This window comes from Ooceraea biroi, chromosome 14, assembly GCF_003672135.1.
Source record: "Ooceraea biroi isolate clonal line C1 chromosome 14, Obir_v5.4, whole genome shotgun sequence".
Classification (NCBI taxonomy): domain Eukaryota; kingdom Metazoa; phylum Arthropoda; class Insecta; order Hymenoptera; family Formicidae; genus Ooceraea; species Ooceraea biroi.
The window spans coordinates 8,088,590-8,114,004 of NC_039519.1; the positions used below are offsets into that span (position 1 = coordinate 8,088,590).

The 25,415-nt window shown below is 37.0% G+C and overlaps 1 protein-coding gene and 1 long non-coding RNA gene across 5 annotated transcripts; one reads left to right on the forward strand and one right to left on the reverse strand.

Annotated features, from left to right (window-relative positions):
- The first annotated feature begins 51 nt into the window (after positions 1-51).
- Positions 52-23,607, forward strand: LOC105274766 (golgin IMH1). Of its 4 annotated transcripts, none has more exons than XM_026974845.1 (25): positions 52-622; positions 4,629-4,727; positions 4,800-4,886; positions 5,369-5,526; positions 5,681-5,772; positions 6,007-6,090; positions 9,807-9,972; positions 10,136-10,361; positions 13,753-13,906; positions 14,068-14,197; positions 14,287-14,514; positions 14,587-14,760; positions 14,897-15,057; positions 15,159-15,441; positions 15,544-15,658; positions 19,732-19,846; positions 19,960-20,082; positions 20,231-20,581; positions 20,826-20,996; positions 21,090-21,245; positions 21,336-21,443; positions 22,544-22,819; positions 22,932-22,986; positions 23,064-23,205; positions 23,297-23,607. In XM_026974845.1, exons 2-25 carry the CDS (start codon positions 4,630-4,632, stop codon positions 23,445-23,447), a joined length of 3,804 nt encoding a protein of 1,267 aa, XP_026830646.1. In that variant the 5' UTR covers positions 52-622; position 4,629; the 3' UTR covers positions 23,448-23,607. The 4 variants fall into 4 exon arrangements, with proteins under 4 accessions (XP_026830646.1, XP_026830647.1, XP_026830645.1 ...); XM_026974846.1 differs by having other exon boundaries at positions 52-555; XM_026974844.1 differs by lacking the exon at positions 52-622 and having other exon boundaries at positions 3,820-4,727.
- LOC113563362 lies at positions 5,181-21,160 on the reverse strand. The gene is made up of 2 exons (XR_003407420.1): positions 21,113-21,160; positions 5,181-5,514 (listed from the first exon to the last, which is right to left on the reverse strand). It is a non-coding gene; the product is annotated as an uncharacterized LOC113563362 (long non-coding RNA).
- Positions 23,608-25,415: the final 1,808 nt, after the last annotated feature.

The following is a 25,415-nucleotide window of genomic DNA, read 5'->3' on the forward strand; positions in this document are numbered from 1 at the left end:
ATACACAAAACACCATCGATAACAATCGCGAGCCGTTGTGCTCAGATTTCGAGTTCACCCCCGGTTACCCAGTTCAACCCTCCAGGTCACCGCGTTGCCTCCGCTCGCGCAATTAAGGCAGAAAACGAATAGAGGAAATCTCGGTCCGTGTGGGAACGCACACGCGCGCGGTCTCGAGGGTGTATTTCGCGCTTCCCTATATTTATAGCTAGAGACAAATATACACCTTGGCGTGGGTCCAATCGCCCGTATACTCGCGCGCAGTTAGTTCGGCTACGGGAAACTGCGAAACCCCGTAATAGCAGAGCTGTGTCAGTGCTATTAGTGACGTCGCGCGCGACGTAGAGAATCGAACGCGCGTGGAGAATTAAAAAAAATGCGCGAGGTCCGCGGGTAGACCTGAAAACTGAAAGCAAGAAGGAAAGTGCGACTATTCTCTCTCTCTGTCTTACGATGCGAGTGTCGTCCGATTACGTGATTACGGCGCGATTACCGTGTTCATCCGGGATGGTGGAGAGCCCGACGACGGCCGTCCGCTTCTGACTGATTGTCGGCGTCAGTCTAGGATAAATTTAATTCACGTTAGCCCGCTACGTTCGGGTTGACTATCGGTGCCGATTGTGTGAGTAGGAACATGCTGATTCTGATTGCATAAGAATTCGATCGCGAATCCGGTGGACCCCGTTTCTGACCGCGAGCGAGGGGGACGCGATTTAAATGCATCCCCTTCGTTCTCTCCCCGACATGTCCCGGTTTTACGTAGGTAAAACACTGAAAAGTGGAATAGGCGCAGCGCGTTGGCATTGAAATTTTATAAATAAACCGCCGGTGCGCGCGATTCTGCAAGTGCCACGCTTCTTACGTGTGTAAGAGGCGAAAAATAACTAGGAGACTGCCTTAGATTTGAACTCGAACTCTCCGGGATCCCTGGTTCACACGCCTAGGTCTTAGGCTGTACGGCCACTACTCCTACTGTTGTGATCAACTTGTTTTCATTCTGATCCTCTATACGACCTGTCAGTCTCGACTATCTTTCCAGATCTTACAGCTCGGCCAGCCTGACATTACATTCGTCCCCGAATGTCTCCAAATCGTCGGTTCACTCCACTTGAATCCCTCCCAACATCCATTTTTGGTTTACTCTTCTGGGTCCCTCCCAACATCCATTTTTGGTTCACTCTTCTGAGTCCCTCCCAACCCCCATGTTGGTTCACTCCTCTGAGTCCTTCCCAATCTCCATGTTGGTTCACTCCTCTGAGTCCTTCCCAATCTCCATGTTGGTTCACTCCTCTGAGTCCGTCCCGACCTCCATGTTCAGGCTTCACTACCGGTCAGCTGCTTCTCAACTCCCTCCTCTCCGAGGGGTAGCGGATGAATCTCAACTGTCTTCGAGGGATAGCGGATTTTATCCCACTTCTGAATTGTAAGAGGCGAAAAATAGCTAGGAGACTGCCTTAGATTTGAACTCGAACTCTCCGGGATCCCTGGTTCACATGCCTAGGTCTTAGGCTGTACGGCCAATACTCCTACTGTTGTGATCAACTTGTTTTCATTCTGATCCTCTATACGACCTGTCAGTCTCGACTATCTTTCCAGATCTTACAGCTCGGCCAGCCTGACATTACATTCGTCCCCGAATGTCTCCAAATCGTCGGTTCACTCCACTTGAGTCCCTCCCAACCTCCATTTTTGGTTCACTCTTCTGAGTCCCTCCCAACATCCATTTTTGGTTCACTCTTCTGAGTCCCTCCCAACCCCCATGTTGGTTCACTCCTCTGAGTCCTTCCCAATCTCCATGTTGGTTCACTCCTCTGAGTCCGTCCCGACCTCCATGTTCAGGCTTCACTACCGGCCAGCTGCTTCTCAACTCCCTCCTCTCCGAGGGGTAGCGGATGAATCGCAACTGTCTTCGAGGAGTAGCGGATTTTATCCCACTTCTGAATTGTAAGAGGCGAAAAATAACTAGGAGACTGCCTTAGATTTGAACTCGAACTCTCCGGGATCCCTGGTTCACATGCCTAGGTCTTAGGCTGTACGGCCAATACTCCTACTGTTGTGATCAACTTGTTCTCATTCTGATCCTCTATACGACCTGTCAGTCTCGACTATCTTTCCAGATCTTACAGCTCGGTCAGCCTGACATTACATTCGTCCCCGAATGTCTCCAAATCGTCGGTTCACTCCACTTGAGTCCCTCCCAACATCCATTTTTGGTTCACTCCATTTGAATCCCTCCCAACATCCATTTTTGGTTCACTCTTCTGAGTCCCTCCCAACATCCATTTTTGGTTCACTCTTCTGAGTCCCTCCCAACCTCCATGTTGGTTCACTCCTCTGAGTCCTTCCCAATCTCCATGTTGGTTCACTCCTCTGAGTCCTTCCCAATCTCCATGTTGGTTCACTCCTCTGAGTCCGTCCCGACCTCCATGTTCAGGCTTCACTACCGGTCAGCTGCTTCTCAACTCCCTCCTCTCCGAGGGGTAGCGGATGAATCGCAACTGTCTTCGAGGAGTAGCGGATTTTATCCCACTTCTGAATTGTAAGAGGCGAAAAATAGCTAGGAGACTGCCTTAGATTTGAACTCGAACTCTCCGGGATCCCTGGTTCACACGCCTAGGTCTTAGGCTGTACGGCCAATACTCCTACTGTTGTGATCAACTTGTTTTCATTCTGATCCTCTATACGACCTGTCAGTCTCGACTATCTTTCCAGATCTTACAGCTCGGTCAGCCTGACATTACATTCGTCCCCGAATGTCTCCAAATCGTCGGTTCACTCCACTTGAGTCCCTCCCAACATCCATTTTTGGTTCACTCCATTTGAATCCCTCCCAACATCCATTTTTGGTTCACTCTTCTGAGTCCCTCCCAACATCCATTTTTGGTTCACTCTTCTGAGTCCCTCCCAACCTCCATGTTGGTTCACTCCTCTGAGTCCTTCCCAATCTCCATGTTGGTTCACTCCTCTGAGTCCTTCCCAATCTCCATGTTGGTTCACTCCTCTGAGTCCGTCCCGACCTCCATGTTCAGGCTTCACTACCGGTCAGCTGCTTCTCAACTCCCTCCTCTCCGAGGGGTAGCGGATGAATCTCAACTGTCTTCGAGGGATAGCGGATTTTATCCCACTTCTGAATTGTCAGAGGCGAAAAATAGCTAGGAGACTGCCTTAGATTTGAACTCGAACTCTCCGGGATCCCTGGTTCACATGCCTAGGTCTTAGGCTGTACGGCCAATACTCCTACTGTTGTGATCAACTTGTTTTCATTCTGATCCTCTATACGACCTGTCAGTCTCGACTATCTTTCCAGATCTTACAGCTCGGCCAGCCTGACATTACATTCGTCCCCGAATGTCTCCAAATCGTCGGTTCACTCCACTTGAATCCCTCCCAACATCCATTTTTGGTTCACTCTTCTGAGTCCCTCCCAACATCCATTTTTGGTTCACTCTTCTGAGTCCCTCCCAACCCCCATGTTGGTTCACTCCTCTGAGTCCTTCCCAATCTCCATGTTGGTTCACTCCTCTGAGTCCTTCCCAATCTCCATGTTGGTTCACTCCTCTGAGTCCGTCCCGACCTCCATGTTCAGGCTTCACTACCGGTCAGCTGCTTCTCAACTCCCTCCTCTCCGAGGGGTAGCGGATGAATCTCAACTGTCTTCGAGGGATAGCGGATTTTATCCCACTTCTGAATTGTAAGAGGCGAAAAATAGCTAGGAGACTGCCTTAGATTTGAACTCGAACTCTCCGGGATCCCTGGTTCACATGCCTAGGTCTTAGGCTGTACGGCCAATACTCCTACTGTTGTGATCAACTTGTTTTCATTCTGATCCTCTATACGACTGTCAGTCTCGACTATCTTTCCAGATCTTACACGTGTATATGCGCGCGTATGCGAATTGTCAAAAATATAGAAAGATAACAATGCAGCCCCTCTTACGGGCATTCCGGTACCGTAAGCAAATTCTTGAACGAATTCCTCGCTGGCGAGTACGCACGCCACGAATAATATTGCTAATGTTTTTGTAGATTCCCCTTTCTTAGACATTGTAATTTGTACGAACTAAAAAATTTTAAGAAACTAATTTTATTTTAGTGACTTAGATAGCTGAACAACTTTCAAATTGAATGCTGTGAACACAATTTTTGGATCACGTGCATTTTTTCATATTTATAGCGAAAAGTAGATTATCGAGTATCGAGTTATTTCTCGACTTCATTTCTTGTTGGAATGGTAATGGGAAATGCAAACATTCTATTAATATTAATAGAATAGATTCTAATGATTAAGATGACGCGTAACGAGTTACGACACACACTCGTAACTCTTTCTTGCAACATTATATGTTTTTGCTTTACTTGCTTCTTCGATAAAAACTGCTTGACGCAAAGTCATCTTAAATGATAACACGAACAAACGCGATAAAAACACATTGATGGCTAGATAAACAAGAAAAACAAGCATGATTCTGTAAAATATTAAATATGTCGATAATATTTCAAACATCTTTTTATTTACTTTTGTGATTAGAAATAAATAACGCTATTACTGAGTTAAAAGTGTTATATATAATTGCTCGATTTCTGGCATTAGCAGTATACGTACGACTGAAAAAGATTTATAATGCACAGGATGCACTCAATGTATTCTTCCAAGAAAGGCGATCCGCTTTGTCCTTTGGGTTTTCACCCACAAGTTCGATGGCCGACGCGCTGTAAACGTTGTTTCAGGTAATTTTTTATAAAAGCCGAAGTTGAGGTAATAAAACATACGCCTTGAATTAACGCGATTGCGATTTTAAGAGATTACAAAGAGCATGGCGGGAGAAGAAATAGCCTCGGAGATATTACATCTTCATCTCCTAGTCTTACGTCGGATTCTTCGACGCGGTAAGTTCTCCTAGTCACAGATTGGAAAAAGTATCTATTGTTACGTAACATGCATTTGTTATCAGCGTATTGAAATCTCAGAAATTTGAATTTTATAATATCTAATTTTTAACAACTAAATTGACGCATTTCTGTGCACGTGCAGAGATGTAATAATAATCCATTTATCGGATCGGATCAAAATCGTTGTTTACCAGATTGATAACGCACGCACACACGCATGTATATACAATTTCACATATAAACACGTACAAAAACAACAATAAAGTTATTTTTATAGATTAAAACGTAAATATGTTTGAGTTCATGTATTACTGTTTGCAAAATTTCTTTATTGCATTTTTGAATATAAATTGTAATACTGCTGTTATGCTCGATAATTGTTTTAACTTGTCGTCTCATAAACGCACATTCGAAACTTTTTACTTAATTTTATTATAGAATATTATATTAAAAATTTATCACAAATATAAATTTTGAAGTGGTTCCGAAAATAAGAGGACGTGGTCCTCGGCTACAAACTTGGCGAAGGATGAAATCAAGAATAATCGTGCAGAGCCGGTGGCGACGACTGGATGGACATCTCTGATGGACCTTTCTGCCATAGATAAGCATCCAGAAGATGCTCCTAAATTAGAAAGTAATAAAAGAGTGAAAATGAAGAGAATGTTTCTAGTAATCTTAATATTAAGATGAAATATTGACACTACCTTAATGTATTGATATCAAAATTATGTGTATAAATTTAAAAGTTTTAACATTATATAATTACACAAATTTACGTTCTAATGCAGATGTTAGAAAACCGGCAAAACTTCAAATAAAGAATGTAATAAGCAACACCAACGGAGGCGCTTCGGAAAACGATGTGGAATTTATAATTCAGGTATTCCTTCGTTATCTAACCGACCCGTGCATGGTACGCTTTCTTTGGTGTCGTAATAAACCCATACACGTACACGTACAGACATACACACGCTTGTTTTGTCCATACACAAGCAAGCATCTCTGTATTTATTGTTAGTTTTGTAGCAGCAGACGGTAGCATAGCCGTGTTCAGTGATAACAGCGAGCAAATGTGAAATTTTGTCTTGCACTCTCATTTGTCACACTACTTTAGGTAAGGAAATCGCGGCCAGCACCGGCAAAACAGGTGATTCAGGATGGGCTGGACAGTTTTACGGTAAAGGGCGAAGAAACCGAGGTGAGACGATCGTCGCTTTCATTACTTCGACATACACGAAATTTTGATTGATAATAATTGTACTCTTGATTAATAATAATTGTATATCGTTCGTCGTATCATTGTATGCACTTGTACATAAGCCAGTCTCATAATACTGTGTCATGAATTACGAAGCGTTCGCGATATCATATCGAAACTTCCATTAATGCATTAGCTCGTTTAAATGTTTAATTAACTTAATCAGATATTAACTATCGCACGCTTCCAAATGGCATACGCTATGTCTGTATGTCACTTGAAGTTCTTTTTTAAAAACTTTTCTTCGGTAACTATTTATTTTATATGTATTAGGTTGGTCAAAAAGTCTTTTCGTATTTTATGTAAAAAGGAAGCACTTGTTTTTCACAAAACGCACTTTTATCGTAATCATCAATATAGTCTCCGCCTCGTCTAATGACCTCCTCCCATCGATCTACAAGCTTGAAAACTCCGTCCTTGAAAAAGGCACTAGTTTTGGAATTAAAGAAAAGATCCAACTCTCTTTGGACTTTGTCTGCCGAAGCGATTTTTTCCCGTTAAGAAAATTTTGCAGGGATCTAAAAAGATGATAGTCGGATGGCGCGAGGTCAGGAGAGTATGGTGGGTGCTCGAGAAGTTCCCAATTAAGCTCTCCGATTTTTCTCAACGTGAGGGCACTCACATGAGGACGAGCGTTGTCCTGGTGGAAGAGGATACCTTTACGATTGACAAGTTGGGGTCGGAGTTCCTTGAGTTTTGTCCGAACTCTTTCCAATTGCTGACAGTAGAGGTCCGTATTGATAGTTTGATTTCTTGGTAGGAGCTCATAGTAGACAATTCGCGCGCATCCCACCACACACTTAAGGGGGGAGCCTGCTTTAGAACGCTGAAAATAAGGTATATTTTACGAATTGTTTTTGGAGAAACTATACAGCGGATCATTATAAAACTTTGATGCATTCATTAGTACATGTTTAAAGATAAACAAAATTATTTTTTGATTTGAATGTATCGCTTGTAGAGGTCGTCCTGGAGAAATCTTAGTGCAGCCGCGTCGCCGGCATTGCAAATTGGTGAGCATTCTCCTGCCTCCAAATTTCATCCAAACTGAAAAATTGAAATATGTTCTCGTTATTTATGAATTCCCATCGTCGATGAACCAAAGAGAGAAGAAAAAAGTTGAAAAGTGCTAAAATGGTGGAGCTTAGAACACAAAAATACGATTTTTAGGCAAAGTTTTTGAACTTTTTCATGCAAAAATAATTGTTTAACTTAATGTTTTTATGAATATTAAAGGTTCATCGACGATGGGAATTCATTAATAACGAAAAAATATTTCAATTTTTCAGTTTGGATGAAATTTGGAGGCAGGAGAATGTTCACCAATTTACAACGCCGGCTGCACTAAGATGCCTCCAGGACGACCTCTACGGGCGATATATTCAAATAAAAAAATAATTTTTTTGATCTTTAAACATGTACTAATAAATGCATCAAAGTTTTATGCATTTATTAGTACATGTTTAAAGATAAAAAAAATTATTTTTTTATTTGAATATATCGCCCGTAGAGGTCGTCCTGGAGGCATCTTAGTGCAGCTGGCATTGTAAATTGGTGAGCATTCTCCTGCCTCCAAATTTCGTCTAAACTGAAAAATTGAAATATGTTCTCGTTATTTATGAGTTCCTATCGTCGATGAACCAAAGAGAGAAGAAAAAAGTTGAAAAGTGCCAAAATGGTGGAGCTTAGAACACAAAAGTACGATTTTTAGACAGTTTTTGAACTTTTTCATGCAAAAATAATTGTTTAACTTAATGTTTTTATGAATATTAAAGGTTCATCGACGATGGGAATTCATTAATAACGAAAAAATATTTCAATTTTTCAGTTTGGATGAAATTTGGAGGCAGGAGAATGCTCACCAATTTACAATGCCAGCTGCACTAAGATGCCTCCAGGACGACCTCTACGGGCGATATATTCAAATCAAAAAATAATTTTTTTTATCTTTAAACATGTACTAATAAATGCATCAAAGTTTTATGCATTTATTAGTACATGTTTGAAGATAAAAAAAATTATTTTTTATTTGAATATATCGCTTGTAGAGGTCGTCCTGGAGAAATCTTAGTGCAGCCGCGTCGCCGGCATTGCAAATTGGTGAGCATTCTCCTTCCTCCAAATTTCATCCAAACTGAAAAATTGAAATATGTTCTCGTTATTTATGAGTTCCCATCGTCGATGAACCAAAGAGAGAAGAAAAAAGTTGAAAAGTGCTAAAATGGTGGAGCTTAGAACACAAAAGTACGATTTTTAGGCAAAGTTTTTGAACTTTTTCATGCAAAAATAATTGTTTAACTTAATGTTTTTATGAATATTAAAGGTTCATCGACGAAGGGAATTCATTAATAACGAAAAAATATTTCAATTTTTCAGTTTGGATGAAATTTGGAGGCAGGAGAATGTTCACCAATTTACAACGCCGGCTGCACTAAGATGCCTCCAGGACGACCTCTACAGGCGATATATTCAAATCAAAAAATAATTTTTTTTATCTTTAAACATGTACTAATAAATGCATCAAAGTTTTATAATGATCCGCTGTATAGTTTCTCCAAAAAAAATTCGTAAAATTATACCTTATTTTCAACGTTCTAAAGCAGGCTCCCCCCTTAACATGATCTTCTGCCCGTGGATATTCCGCTCTGGAGTCCTCTGAGCTGAACTTCCGGACTCGCACCAACTTCGTTTTCGTACCACATTATCATAAAAGATCCATTTTTCGTTGCACGTAATTAATCGACCAAGAAAAAATTCGTTGCGACGTCCGTTGAGTAGTGTAACGCACTTGGAGATGCGATCAAGCTTATTCCTCTCGCTCAATGCACGCGGTACCCACTTGTTCAATTTTGACGCAAAGCCAAGTTGGTGGAGGCTGTTGATGATGGTTCCGTGAGATACTCCGAATTCTGCCTCGAGCTCGCGAGTGGTAATATCCGGGGTTTCTTTGACTCTGCTTTGCAAACGCGCTTTGTCGATGACCGAAGGCCTTCCGGACCTGGGCTCATCCTCCAGGTTAAAATCACCATTTCGAAATTCTTCAAACCAAAATTGGCATGACCTAACGGTAATCGCATCTTGTCCAAAAACTTCACATAAATTTCGATGGGTTTGAGACGCATTCGTGCCCCTTTTAAACTCATACAACAAAATTGGCCTAATTTGCTGTTTTGAAAGCTCCATTTTGCGATTTTTTTATAACCTCACAATAGCTCACAGGCGCTGTACGTCTGCAACAGTTTGTACAGCGAGGTTAGGTGAATTTAAAACAATCACCCTTTCCCCTCCCTCTCATGGTTTGCTTTGAATGCAGGCGCGCAAAGTAGAGCGCCTCAAAATACGAAAAGACTTTTTGACCAACCTGATATCTATATATGCAATACATTTAGCCCTCTCAGGTCTATAATTAAATCAATAAATTATAATTAATTAAATAAGTAGAAAAGAAATTTGTATGGCATATACACAGTAATACGCTCACAACTACGTTGAGCTATAATTATATAAAATATTATATAAAAAGCAACATTATTTTTATAATCATAGTTTACACAATGCGTTTATATGTTTATGAATTGTGAGACCAAGAGGATTTAAACTCTGTTAAACAAATAACGTAATTTTGATTCACTAATGGTGGCATTCACTCCTCGCAGAATGAGGTAGAAAAATTGAAGTCTCAATTAAACGATATGAAAGCCAGATGCGAAAAAGCGGAGAAAGAGAAAAGCGAGATATTATTGCGTCGATTAGCGACTATGGAGACGATGACGAACAAGACATCAACGGGCGAAATGGCGAAATTGCAAAAGAGAAATGAAGGTATTCGCGTTTCGAGCTTATAAAAAGTATAGAAATTTTTTACAGGACTTTTTTACATAGCGTATTTTATACACATATCGTAATTAGACATTGTACAAGTATCATATCATATTCTTTTAAAGAAATTTTTCTAAATAAAATATTGTATAATATCGCATTTTAGCACTTGTACAAGAAAAGAACATATTGTCGGCGAAGATAAAAAGTTTGGAGAAGGAGGCAGTCGCCAAACCATATCGAGGTGAGAGGGACAAAGCGCAGGATGAAGTACGTTCGAAACTGAAGGCCGCGGAAAACCTTTGCGAAAGTTTAATGGACGAAAACGAGGATATGAAGAAGGAAATTAGACAGTTAGAAGAAGAGATCTATGAGTTGCAGGATAACTTTAGGTATTTGAAGGTGTTGAAATGCATGGAAAATCAATGTACTTGTTATGGTTTTCAGATATTTACAATGTGTATTTTGTTTTATATTTAATAAAATTAATAAAACAATATTTAATAAAAGTACTAATTAACACTATATACAGGGTGTCCCGGGTTTTAACCGACAAACTGCGGGAGCATATTCTACTAGTGGAAATAAGAAAAAATTCTTATATCGAGTTTGCTTAGAAATGCTTCATTACAAAGTTATAAACCAATATTGAAAAGAAACATGAGATAAGTAACAACGAATTTTTTCACAAAAATATAAATTATCTACGCAATGATTTAGTGACGCATTTCAAAATGTCCTTGCGCATCGATACAAGCTAGACATCGACGTAGTACAGAATTTGTTACAGTACGACATTCCTGAAAATTTGGTTGCATCTCAGTAACTGAATTAGTAATTCGTTGTTTTAAATCTATCTGGTGCTCTCCTGTTAGGAAATCTACGTTGATGCTCTCGTACGGCAGCTCGTGCATTTCCGTCACAGAATCCGTACACGAAATGAATATCGGTGTATTCCTCGTTTGAAAACACTTTTGGCATTCTGATAGTAATTGCTAGTTGACACGACGATTGAAATCTAACAGCTACTGTTGTGAAAGTAACAATCATACTGAATCGTTTCAACATAGTGAACATGAATACACGTGAATACACGTAACATAAACATCTTCGACCTTCCAAATTCCACACTATGTCCCGTTGTTACTTATCTCATATTTCTTTTCAATATTGGTTTATAACTTTGTAATAAAGCATTTCTAAGCAAACTCGATATAAGAATTTTTTCTTATTTCCACTAGTAGAATATGCTCCCGCAGTTTGTCGGTTAAAACCCGGGACACCCTGTATATATATATATAACAAATTCTGTACTACGTCGATGTCTAGCTTGTATCGATGCGCAAGGACAACATTTTGAAATGCGTCACTAAATCATTGCGTAGATAATTTTTATTTTTGTGAAAAAATCCGTTGTTACTTATCTCATATTTCTTTTCAATATTTGTTTATAACTTTGTAATGAAGCATTTCTAAGCAAACTCGATATAAGAATTTTTTCTTATTTCCACTAGTAGAATATGCTCCCGCAGTTTGTCGGTTAAAACCCGGGACACCCTGTATATATATATATATATATATATATATATATATATATATATATATTAGGTTGGCAAATAAGTTCGTTCGGTTTTTGCTTCGGTGCAACTTCTTTCCAATTCACTCTTGTTTTTCTCGATACTATCGCGCAACTTCAGAGTGCATTTAAAAGTACATGTTTCACATAACCTTTCTGTAAACTTTGGTTTGACTAACATCAATATTGTGTGTGCTGCGTAGCTGTAAAAATGGAAGTAAATAACGTGCATTATCGTCATATTTTGCTCTATTATTTCAAGAAGAGCAAACGAGCTGCAAAGGCTCATAAAAAGATATGCCGTGTTTATGGAGATGATGCCTTAACAGAACGCGTATGTCAAAAGTGGTTCACCAAATTCCGTTCTGGAGATTTTGACGTCAATGATGCGCCTCGCTCCGGTCGCCCGATCGAGATTGATTCAAGCAATGTCAAAGCTATCATCGATAAAAATCCATCCCAATCGGTGCGAGAGATTGCTACAGCACTTAATATATCTCATATAAAGCGTAGAAAACAATTTGCGCCAACTGGAATACGTTTCTCGGCTCAATGTGTGGGTGCCGCATGAATTAACCGAGGCCAACTTGGCCACTCGCATATCCATCTGTGATTTGCTGCGGAAACGTCAAGAAAACGATCAATTTTTGAAGCGGTTAGTGACAGGAGATGAAAAATGGGTCGTTTATGAGAATGTAACGCGGAAAAGATCATGGGGACACAGCAGCGAGCCACCACAAACAACCTCGAAGGCAGGATTGCATCCGAAGAAGATCATGCTCTCCGTATGGTGGGATTTCAAAGGTGTCACTTACTACGAGCTGTTACCGTCAAGCAAAACAATTGATTCAACCATATACTGCTCGCAGTTAACAAAATTGGACCAAGCACTCCGCAAAAAACGTCCAGAATTGATAAATCGAAAAGGTGTTGTCTTCCACCACAATAACGCTAGACCTCACACATCATTGACAACTCGGAACAAATTACTCAGTCTTGGCTGGGATGTTTTGCCTCATCCTGCGTATTCACCGGACCTGGCCCCTTCCGATTATCATTTATTCCGGTCGTTGCAAAACTCTTTAAACGGAAAAATCTTCAAGGATGAAGAGAACGTCAAAAGACACCTGGATTGGTTTTTCGCCGATAAGCCTCAGATGTTTTACGAACGCGGCATAATGAAGTTGGTGGAAAGATGGCAAGAAGTCATCAATAAAAATGGTCAATATATAATTGATTAAAATTTATTTCGTGTACCAAAAAAATTGTATTTTATTCCACCTTAAAAAACCGAACCAACTTATTTGCCAACCCAATATATATATATATATATATATATATATATATATATATATTGTTACTTTGTATCTATTTTACGTCTACATATCGTTTAAGATGCACTTTATTAGAAAAAATGCTAAATGTTTTTCGTTATATTTTGAAACACTGATTGATAACAAAGACAATCTCTCTTTAATAACGTAGTTATTAATATGGTGAAACTTTGTGATTTATGTTTTTTGGAACTACTAATCGCCACTACTAATTAAGAAGTACGACTCATTTTAACGTTGCATATTATACGTGTATCAAGATTAGTATCTCTGTTCCTTTGACAAAAATAATTAATTTTTTACGGAAAGATGTTCTCGTCTAAGAGTTTTGTATATGGTGAATGCCAATGCGATAATATCGCATTTATAACTCGAAGTTAAAACTCGAACATCTCTATGTGTCAACAATAACGCATTTAAAACGAGATCATTAAAATCTCTTGCAAAATAAGCTGTATGAATTGTTGCAGGATGAGGATTTGGACGGATTTGTGACATATGTGATCCCAACACAACGGCATCTTCGCTTTTCGCCAAATACGGAACTATCGGGATATCTTTGTTTGGTAATCAAGTTTACGTAAAATAAATTCTTAATTCTGTTTTTTTATTTTTATGGGATCACATTTATATTTTGTGAACATTTTAATTGGAGCAAGTTTAAATAGAGTTTACATGTTTGACGATGAGAGATTCAAATTTTATATTAAAATTCTATAAAACTTAAGGATTTTTTTATAAACTTTATGTAAAATCTCCTTTTCATGTCTTTATAAGGAACAGAGATACTTTTAAACGTGACAATATTAAATGGACATACTGTACTATACAATATGTGTTGTTTATCATACGAATGTAATTTCCACACATAAGGGATGAACAAGCAGATGAGTATACCCGTTTGCGAAAAAGTTTAGAGCAGTCAAACAAGAATTGTCGAATATTGTCGTTCAAACTGAGAAAAATAGAGCGTAAAGCTGAAGAATTAGAGAATGAACGATCTGCTCTGGAAAAGAAACATGAAGAGGTATAAAAATTTGAAGTACATAATAATCATAAAGAAAGAAATTCGTTATTACATCACGAGTAGCACTATTATAAAATCATTGCTCTATTTTCCTATAAAGTTATATTTAAGTATAAAATTAAATTAAATAATTCCATGCAAAATATTTTCATTTATCTTAGATGAAGAAAACAGAAGAGACTCTGCAAAAAGTAAGCAATGCATTCCAGAATAGAACGCAAAAGAAACCGACAGATGCTACAACGAAAATACAACTCAAAAAGATGGTTGACGAAATGGAAAAAGAAATAGGTTTGGCTACTTGTTGCATCTTGATTTTACAATGTTAATTTTACAAAACTTAATTGATCTTTCATATTATTCGATAATTAACATTTTAGAAGACATGATGAATATCTTCACCAACATTAAAAATGGTCATAATGTGGACATAGCGGATGTGAAACAAAAAGATAATAATTTAAAGTATGATACGCTTTTAAAAGAATACGACTTGCTTAAAGAACAATTGGAGTCTACGGTGAAGGAATTGGCCAGTGAGAAAGAAAAGAAAAAGGTTCAACCAAGCGTAAAATTAGACGACACTAAAACCACAGAACTACAAAATGGTAGACAATTTCTCAATCTGAAATTATAAATGATAACACCTGCGAATCTCTAATTGCTAAATTTTATTGCAGTGAAGAGAAAGTTGGACGAAGCAGTTACTTTACGTGAAGTTGAAAGAAAAGCGTGGGAAAAAGAGAAAGTATCACTCTCAGAAGAAAAGGAAAAGTTGAAATCTAAACTTCTGTCACTATCAGCTGAAAAATTAAAAGTTTATAACGAGGTTGTGCAACTGAAAAAAGACCTCGGTAACGTTTGAATCTTGGTTTTTTCGCTCATAACATTTCTGAATTTTTCAATAAATCTTCAATATTTATTATGTGCTCAACATATAAGTTATCAGTAAGTTATTAAAACATAATTGCAATTTTTGTTGAAATGTAGAAACGGCCAAATCGTCGGAAAAAGATTCCGCGAAGATGGAAGTAACAATAAATGAGTTGAAAGAAAAGCTATCGCAAGAACAAGAGAATTGTAAGAAACTGCAGGATGATTTATCATCGCACACCGAAAGAGAATCGAAAATGTCGCAATCAATAACGTCCGTAAGTATCTTTACTTTATAATACCTTTTTTATCTATAATTCCCTACATTTGTAATTACAGTTTATCTTACGGATCATTTTATTTTTACCGGTTGAAACAGGTTGAACAAACAAAAACAAAACTTGATGCTGAAGTAAAACGTCTCAAAAAGGAGTTGGAGAACACGAAATCAACTACATCAACCAAGATCACAGATCTGACTACAGAAATTACGGAACTTAAACGAGAGAGCGAGAAATTAACATCACAGCTTAACAGCGAGAAAGAGACAAAAGAAACCGAAATAGCAGCGCTCCAAAAGAAGATAACTTCTTTAGAAAAGGCTGGACAAAATACGAAGCGAATAAATGAAATGAAACAGACGTACAATGAGAAAATCTTGAGTACAGTATCAGGAAATTTTATCAAGAAAATACTTATTAACTTAAAGATTCCATCATTATATTTTTTAATTTCGAATTTATCGTAACTTATTCAACTTTCAGATCTCGAGAATGAGATTAAACAGCAGAAACAAGAGCAAGAAGCACTGACCAAAAAGTGGCAAGAGCTTACGAACTCGAAACTACAAATTGAAAGGGATAAAGAATCTCTGAATAGGTAAACAGCAATTCAACAATAACAGTGTGAGGAGTAAGAATTCACTGCCAACGATATTAAGGAGGGAGCCTGCTTTAGAACGCTGAAAATAAGGTATATTTTACGAATTGTTTTTGGAGAAACTATACAGCGGATCATTATAAAACTTTGATGCATTTATTAGTACATGTTTAAAGATAAAAAAATTATTTTTTGATTTGAATGTATCGCTTGTAGAGGTCGTCCTGGAGAAATCTTAGTGCAGCCGCGTCGCCGGCATTGCAAATTGGTGAGCATTCTCCTGCCTCCAAATTTCGTCCAAACTGAAAAATTGAAATATGTTCTCGTTATTTATGAATTCCCATCGTCGATGAACCAAAGAGAGAAGAAAAAAGTTGAAAAGTGCCAAAATGGTGGAGCTTAGAACACAAAAGTACGATTTTTAGGCAAAGTTGTTGAACTTTTTCATGCAAAAGTAATTGTTTAACTTAATGTTTTTATGAATATTAAAGGTTCATCGACGATGGGAATTCATAAATAACGAGAAAATATTTCAATTTTTCAGTTTGGATGAAATTTGGAGGCAGGAGAATGCTCACCAATTTACAACGCCGGCTGCACTAAGGTGCCTCCAGGACGACCTCTACAGGCGATATATTCAAATCAAAAAATAATTTTTTTATCTTTAAACATGTACTAATAAATGCATTTGAATATATCGCTTGTAGAGGTCGTCCTGGAGAAATCTTAGTGCAGCCGCGTCGCCGGCATTGCAAATTGGTGAGCATTCTCCTGCCACCAAATTTCGTCTAAACTGAAAAATTGAAATATGTTCTCGTTATTTATGAATTCCCATCGTCGATGAACCAAAGAGAGAAGAAAAAAGTTGAAAAGTGCCAAAATGGTGGAGCTTAGAACACAAAAGTACGATTTTTAGGCAAAGTTGTTGAACTTTTTCATGCAAAAGTAATTGTTTAACTTAATGTTTTTATGAATATTAAAGGTTCATCGACGATGGGAATTCATAAATAACGAGAAAATATTTCAATTTTTCAGTTTGGATGAAATTTGGAGGCAGGAGAATGCTCACCAATTTACAACGCCGGCTGCACTAAGGTGCCTCCAGGACGACCTCTACAGGCGATATATTCAAATCAAAAAATAATTTTTTTATCTTTAAACATGTACTAATAAATGCATTTGAATATATCGCTTGTAGAGGTCGTCCTGGAGAAATCTTAGTGCAGCCGCGTCGCCGGCATTGCAAATTGGTGAGCATTCTCCTGCCACCAAATTTCGTCTAAACTGAAAAATTGAAATATGTTCTCGTTATTTATGAATTCCCATCGTCGATGAACCAAAGAGAGAAGAAAAAAGTTGAAAAGTGCCAAAATGGTGGAGCTTAGAACACAAAAGTACGATTTTTAGACAAAGTTTTTGAACTTTTTCATGCAAAACTAATTGTTTAACTTAATGTTTTTATGAATATTAAAGGTTCATCGACGATGGGAATTCATAAATAACAAGAAAATATTTCAATTTTTCAGTTTGGATGAAATTTGGAGGCAGGAGAATGCTCACCAATTTACAACGCCGGCTGCACTAAGGTGCCTCCAGGACGACCTCTACAGGCGATATATTCAAATCAAAAAATAATTTTTTTATCTTTAAACATGTACTAATAAATGCATTTGAATATATCGCTTGTAGAGGTCGTCCTGGAGAAATCTTAGTGCAGCCGCGTCGCCGGCATTGCAAATTGGTGAGCATTCTCCTGCCACCAAATTTCGTCTAAACTGAAAAATTGAAATATGTTCTCGTTATTTATGAATTCCCATCGTCGATGAACCAAAGAGAGAAGAAAAAAGTTGAAAAGTGCCAAAATGGTGGAGCTTAGAACACAAAAGTACGATTTTTAGACAAAGTTTTTGAACTTTTTCATGCAAAACTAATTGTTTAACTTAATGTTTTTATGAATATTAAAGGTTCATCGACGATGGGAATTCATAAATAACAAGAAAATATTTCAATTTTTCAGTTTGGATGAAATTTGGAGGCAGGAGAATGCTCACCAATTTACAACGCCGGCTGCACTAAGGTGCCTCCAGGACGACCTCTACAGGCGATATATTCAAATCAAAAAATAATTTTTTTATCTTTAAACATGTACTAATAAATGCATTTGAATATATCGCTTGTAGAGGTCGTCCTGGAGAAACTTAGTGCAGCCGCGTCGCCGGCATTGCAAATTGGTGAGCATTCTCCTGCCTCCAAATTTCGTCCAAACTGAAAAATTGAAATATGTTCTCGTTATTTATGAATTCCCATCGTCGATGAACCAAAGAGAGAAGAAAAAAGTTGAAAAGTGCCAAAATGGTGGAGCTTAGAACACAAAAGTACGATTTTTAGGCAAAGTTGTTGAACTTTTTCATGCAAAAGTAATTGTTTAACTTAATGTTTTTATGAATATTAAAGGTTCATCGACGATGGGAATTCATAAATAACAAGAAAATATTTCAATTTTTCAGTTTGGATGAAATTTGGAGGCAGGAGAATGCTCACCAATTTACAACGCCGGCTGCACTAAGGTGCCTCCAGGACGACCTCTACAGGCGATATATTCAAATCAAAAAATAATTTTTTTATCTTTAAACATGTAGTAATAAATGCATCAAAGTTTTATAATGATCCGCTGTATAGTTTCTCCAAAAAAATTCGTAAAATTATACCTTATTTTCAACGTTCTAAAGCAGGCTCCCCCCTTAAATGCCTCGTGTAATCTTATGTAATTATATTAGGGGTGTGATTTAGTTTTGAGGGTTTTTTTGCTCAAAAACGCATGTATTTAAATATGATAATGAATGAATACCTTAATCCAAATATTTTCCTTCGTTTTCCATAACTTTTTCCCATCTTTCTGGCAAGAGATGGATTCCACCACGATAAAATGACTCTTCTTTTGAGTTGATTCATTCGTCGACGAATTTTCGCACTTCTTCCAAATTATCAAAGTGTGTATCCTCTAAAGCGTGTTGCATCCACCGGAACAAATAATAATCGCATGGAGCAATGTCCGGCGAATACGCGGGGTGCGGTAAGACTTCCCATTCAAGCTCTAATAGTGTTTGTTTCACTGATAACGCAACGTGAGGTCGAGCGTTGTCACGAAGAAGAATCACTTTCCGTCGTTTACTCGCAATTGGTGGTCATTTTTGGTCCAATGCTTGCTTCAACTTGTACACTTGGTGTCGATAACGATCAGCCGTGACAGTCTCGTGCGGATTTAACAGCTCATAGTACACTATCCCACCAAATACAGAGCATTACTTTTGAACCGTCAATATTGCGTCTCGGAGTGGATGTTGATGGTTCGCCTGGACCCACCCATGATTTTCTGCGTTTCGGATTATCAAAATAGATCCACTTTTCACCCCCAGTAACAATCCGAGACAAAAGACTCTTCTTTTTTTGCCTGGCGATCAACGAAATGCAAATGTTCAACCGGTTCGCAATGGCACTTTCCGATAATTCATGTCGAACCCATTTCCCTTCTTTCTGAATTTTTCCCATTTCATGTAAATGTTTGGCAACTGTTGTACGATCAACGTTTAATGCTCTGGCAAGTTCTGAAGTGGATTGTGTTGGATTTTCGTGCAATAACGCTTGCAAATCTGCATTTTCAAGCTTTCTTGGTTGTCCCGAGCGTTCTTTGTCCTTCACATCAGTATCACCACTTTTAAAGCGTCTAAACCAGTATTCGCACGTCTTAATTGATGGGGCAGAATCACCATAAGTTTCCACAAGAATTCTATAACCGTCAGCGGCAGTTTTCTTTTGATTAAAAAACAAAAGCAACGCATGTCGAAAATGCTCTTTCGGAAGTTGCATTTTTACGATGATATAAACACGACTGTTATTGCATCTATTGCTATAATGCTACTAAATGTCATGGATAATGTCAACACTGTAAGAAACAAGTTATCGGAAACAGCTATTGGAACAAACTGACACTACAGCCATCTGTTGCAAAACCCTCAAAACTAAATCACACTCCTAATATTATATGCCTCATATAATTTTACATTTTATTACAGTAAATGTACCGAGTATAAAAAGGATTTAAAGAAAATTCAAACAGAACTTGAAGAGTTACGTAACTCGACGAAAACGAAAGAGAACGAATGGCGATTAGAAAAATCTGCACTTGAGGTACGTTAATTATTATGCAGTCGCCTGCTATATTAATGTAAAGTACATTATTTCGAATTTTTAATTTACGTTATAGATTTAAAAAGCTATATCTCTTTGATCTGCAATTTTAGAGCCAAGTTCGTGACAATCAGGCACCGAACAAAGTTATTGTAATAGAATTAAATGATGAAATTAATACATTAAAAAAAGAAAATGCTACTTTACTGGAACGACTGGAAGATATGAGAAAAGTGGTAAATACATATCTAATTTGTTTATATTGCTTTAAAAATATACAAAATATCAGTGTTTTTTAGCAATTTCTAAATACGTTATAATATAAGTATAACTTTAATTTTCATTCTTATTTAAAAACTTGTATTTATCATTTATAACTTGTAGAATGACGATCTGTCGGCGAAATTGAAAGATTACGAAGCGGTCTCCAAGATTCATCAAGTGTTAACGCCGGACACTACGGCACTGGAATCGGAAATTCGAAAATTGAAAAATGCCTTGTCAAACACGGAAAAGGCCAAGAAAGCAGATCTGGCGCAGTGTAAAATGCGTTATGAACATAGAATCACGGCGATCAATGACGAAATCCAAGCAATACAGAATCAATTGTCGCGATACAAACGCGAACGCGACACTTATAAGCACATGTTGGAGGGTGCTCAAAAAACGATAGGTGAACTAAAGTCCACAAGACAAGGTAGACAGTCCAATGCATCCTCTGGAAAGTCGGATGAAGTGAGTAATGAATATATCATTTATTATGAAGATTTACAATACCGCTATACAGGATGTCTCAAAATTACCGGTAACAATTTTAATAGTAGATGCTATAGAACATTCTAAATAATAATATTTAACATTTTTAATAACAATGTCTTCCATGTATAATTATTTTTCTACATTAAAGCAATATTAATGACATGCTGAATTTATTTATAATTAAATTCATCGGATATTGCAAAAGTATATTCTTTTTTAGGATGAAGAATCAACAAAAGCCAACATATTAGTACTGGAGAAACAGATTAGTTGCATGGAAGATGAACTTTCTGAGACGAGACTCGAAGCTTCTAGGCTAAAAGCTGAGCTAGTGTCCGAGAAATCTGCCAGTCACGTTAAAGTATCCGAATTACAATCGCGTATTAATGAGGTAATTATCAAATAAATAAACTAAATTAACTAGATAAAAATGCAATGAACTTCGCAAATTATTTATATCATTATAAATTCTTTATGATCGCAGTTGGAGGAAGAACGATTACTCACCAGTGGACGCTCGAAAATTCCCGGATTAAAAGTGCGAATGGAGTTAGCCTGGCAAAAGGAGAGAGAAGAGCATCAGAGGTTGCTGCAGGAGACGGCTACGCTAGCACGAGATTTACGGCAAACGCTATTCGAGGTATTCATGTTGATAGCTTTTTAATAGACGTTAAACAAAACCACATGTAAAATTAATAGCCGTTGTTCTTTATGAATGTTATCCTTGCAGATAGAGAGAGAACGAAGTAAGGAGCGACTTGAAAATAAAAGGAGGCAAGATCAGCAAAAGAAGGTATTCGATGAAGAGAAAGAAGAAAAGAAGAAAAAATTATTGGAGGTGATTGATATTATATATTATTAACTGAAACGCTTGTATAATACATACGAATGCACAGTGGGCTAGAATCGAAAAAAGCTGGCCAAAAGTCGAATTTTTTCAACTCTTGCAAATCTGTGCATTTCGACCTTTTTTGATTCGTGGATATCAGTATTTTCAAAAATGTGAATGGATTTCGTAGGAAAAATTTCCTTCCCATTAATCAACAATTAATAGGAGGCAACGCGTTAATGTTCCGAAAAACGAATTATGAATGCAAGTAATTTTGCTTTTTACTCTATAAATAGAATTGAAACTCTTTCCCCAAACAGTTATAACCATTAAAAATGTTTGTTCATCGATTTGTGTTAATCTAAGTTTTTGGTTTCTTAAAATATAAGAAAGAAGTAAAGTTCAATATCATTTTTTTAAATAGCTGTAAAAGGCTGTTTGGGATTCTTGTTTTATCATCTTGTGTAGGATTCAAACTAAGTATTTCCGTTTAAATTGTGCACACCAACGCACACCTTTGCGTTATATACAGGATGTTTCATTTTAATTTTCATATCGTAATAACTCGAAAATTTGGCGTTTTGGTAAAAATTGTTTGAAATGAAAGTTGTAGGTTTTTAAGTGAAGCATTACATAGCAATACCAGTATGACCTTGATAGTGTTGTCAAGATCATGTACAGATCACCGTGAAATTTTTAAATGCCGCGAAACGTACGACGCGGCGCGGTAGCGACTGTAATTTTCAAGCTTCATAACTTCGAAGTATTTGACGGATAAATACTTTGTTATAGTGTTCTGAAAAGCTCTTGAGGTAAGCTACAAAAATATCTAATGAAAACTGGAGGTTCCCATTTAAAAAATTCAAGGTGACCTTTGCGTGACCTTGGCAACGCTATTCAAGGTCATACTAGTATTACTATCTAATACCTGATTTAAAACCCTATAACTTTTATTTGAAACATTTTTTTCTAAAACGTCATGTTTTCGAGTTATTACTTTTGGCCAGCGTTTTTCGAGTTTAGCCCAATGTGGAATGGTTTGAAATTATAATTATTGAAAAATTTGTCATAATTCCTTCACTTTGCTAATTATAATGGATCAATTCTAGCTGCAATGCGATCTACTCGAGCTGAGGGACGCGCATGCGAAATTAAGAACGAGCAACGAGAAAATGAGACGAGAAAAGGAACGACATGAGAAGGAGAGGCAGGAACTCAAAGAAGTGATATTTAACAAATCCAAGTCGGAGCAAATTGAACTGCGCAATATAAACATTCTTATGCAGCAAGTACAAGACCTGTTACAACTTTTCCCCGAACTGAACACCGTGAGGGAGAATGGAACACCTGAAGTATACACGCCAACTCCGCCGAGACGATTGAAGGTACGAGATAGATTATAAATACTCGTATAATCAGTACTTATACAATGTTATAATAATCATTATAAATATGTAAAACTACGAAAACGTTTTAAAAGTGCTTATTCATTTACAGGGACCAAAATCGAGAGAGTCTTCGCCAATGTTGGAGACGAAGAGCGACGTGAAAGGTAAATTGGAAATATAACTTCATTGAATTTCAACATCTTGTAGATGCATTGTATAAACCGCATATTTGCGTTTGCAGTTATAAGCCCGATACTCGGCGAAAGAACAGAGAAATTAGAATACACTATTAAGAAATTAATGGACGTAGCAAAGGAACTCAAGGAATCGAAGAAAACAACGGATGAAGTGAACGCAACGCGAATGAAGAAATTGAGCAAAAGGTGAGTTTTACGATTTATATATTTGATCTGATATATCTCGAGATACCTAAAAAGAACTATTAAGAACTCAAAGAATGTTGTGATGATTTAGATCGACATCAGTAGAGAGCGATCCAGGAAAAGGAATAATATTGAATCGTAGTAAACCGCGTTTGAAGAGAAAGAGTCTTTCTTTGGAACAAACATCTGAGCGTCAACAAGTGAGTACATGTTTCATAAAAATGCAGAAAATTGTTTCATGAAATATGAAAGTACAAAAGCATGAAATATATAAATTCTATTGGTAGATAAAATGCTAGTTTGTAATAACGCAATTACATGTTTCATAAAAATGCAGAAAATTGTTTCATGAAATATGAAAGTACAAAAGCATGAAATATATAAATTCTATGGTAGATAAAATGCTAGTTTGTAATAACGCAATTACATGTTTCATAAAAATGCAGAAAAATTGTTTCATGAAATATGAAAGTACAAAAGCATGAATATATAAATTCTATTGGTAGATAAAATGCTAGTTTGTAATAACGCAATTACATGTTTCATAAAAATGCAGAAAATTGGTTTCATTGAAATATGAACAGTACAAAAGCATGATGAAACTATATAAATTCTATTGGGTAGATAAATGCTAGTTTTGTAATAACGCAATTACATGTTTCAATAAAAAATGCAAGAAAATTGTTTCATGAAATATGAAAGGTACAAAAGCATGAAATATATAAATTCTATTGGTAGATAAAATGCTAGTTTGTAATAATGCAATTACATGTTTCATAAAAATGCAGAAAATTGTTTCATGAAATATGAAAGTACAGAAGCATAAAATATATAAATTCTATTGGTAGATAAAATGCTAGTTTGTAATAACGCAATTACATGTTTCATAAAAATGCAGAAAATTGTTTCATGAAATATGAAAGTACAAAAGCAAATATATAAATTCTATTGGTAGATAAAATGCTAGTTTGTAATAACGCAATTACATGTTTCATAAAAATGCAGAAAATTGTTTCATGAAATATGAAAGTACAAAAGCATGAAATATATAAATTCTATTGGTAGATAAAATGCTAGTTTGTAATAACGCAATTACATGTTTCATAAATTTCAATTTTTAAGTTTGGATGAAATTTGGAGGCAGGAGATGCTCACAATTTATAACGCCGGCGTGCACTAAGGTGCTCCAGGAGACCTCTACAGGCGATATATTCAAATCAAAAAATAATTTTTTTATCTTTAAACATGTAGTAAATAAATGCATCAAAGTTTTATAATGATCCGCTGTATAGTTTCTCCAAAAAAATTCGTAAAATTATACCTTATTTTCAACGTTCTAAAGCAGGCTCCCCCTTAAATGCCTCGTGTAATCTTATGTAATTATATGAGGGTGTGGATTTAGTTTTGAGGGTTTTTTTGCTCAAAACGCATGTATTTAAATATGAATAATGAATGATACCTTAATCCAAATATTTTCCTTCGTTTTCCATAAACTTTTTCCATCTTTCTGCAAGAGATGGATTCCACCACGATAAATGACTCTTCTTTTGAGTTGATTCATTCGTCGCGAATTTTTCGCATTTCTTCAAATTATCAAAGTGTGTATCCTCTAAAGCGTGTTGCATCCACCGAACAAATAATAATCGCATGGAGCAATGTCCGGCGAATACGCGGGTGGGTAAGACTTCCCATTCAGCTCTAATAGTGGTTTGTTTCACTGATAACGCAACGTGAGGTCGAGCGTTGTACGAAGAGAATCATTTTCCGTGCGTTTACTCGCAATTTGGTGGTCATTTTTGGTCCAATCTTGCTTCAACTTGTACACTTGGTGTCGATAACGATCAGCCGTGACAGTCTCGTGCGGATTTAACAGCTCATAGTCACTATCCCACCAATACAGAGCATTACTTTTGAACGTCAATATTGCGTCTCGGAGTGGATGTTGATGGGTTCGCCTGGACACCCATGATTTTCTGCGTTTCGGATTATCAAAATAGATCTTTTCACCCCCAGTAACAATCCGAGCCAAAGACTCTTCTTTTTTTGCCTGGCGATCACGAAATGCAAATGTTCAAATGGCAACTTTTCGCGATAATTGATGTCGAACCATTTCCTTCTTTCCTGAATTTTTCCCATTTCAATGTAAATGTTTGGCACTGTTGTACATCAACGTTTAATGCTCTGGCAGTTTCGAAGTGGATTGTGTTGGA

Bases quoted from the DNA above. Each gene is read 5' to 3' on its own strand.
- LOC105274766 (XM_026974844.1), top strand. From the start codon at position 4,621: ATGCACAGGATGCACTCAATGTATTCTTCCAAGAAAGGCGATCCGCTT. The intron at 4,728-4,799 runs GTAATTTTTTAT...TGCGATTTTAAG, and splicing joins CGCTGTAAACGTTGTTTCAG to AGATTACAAAGAGCATGGCG. The intron at 20,083-20,230 runs GTAAATACATAT...TATAACTTGTAG, and splicing joins TGGAAGATATGAGAAAAGTG to AATGACGATCTGTCGGCGAA.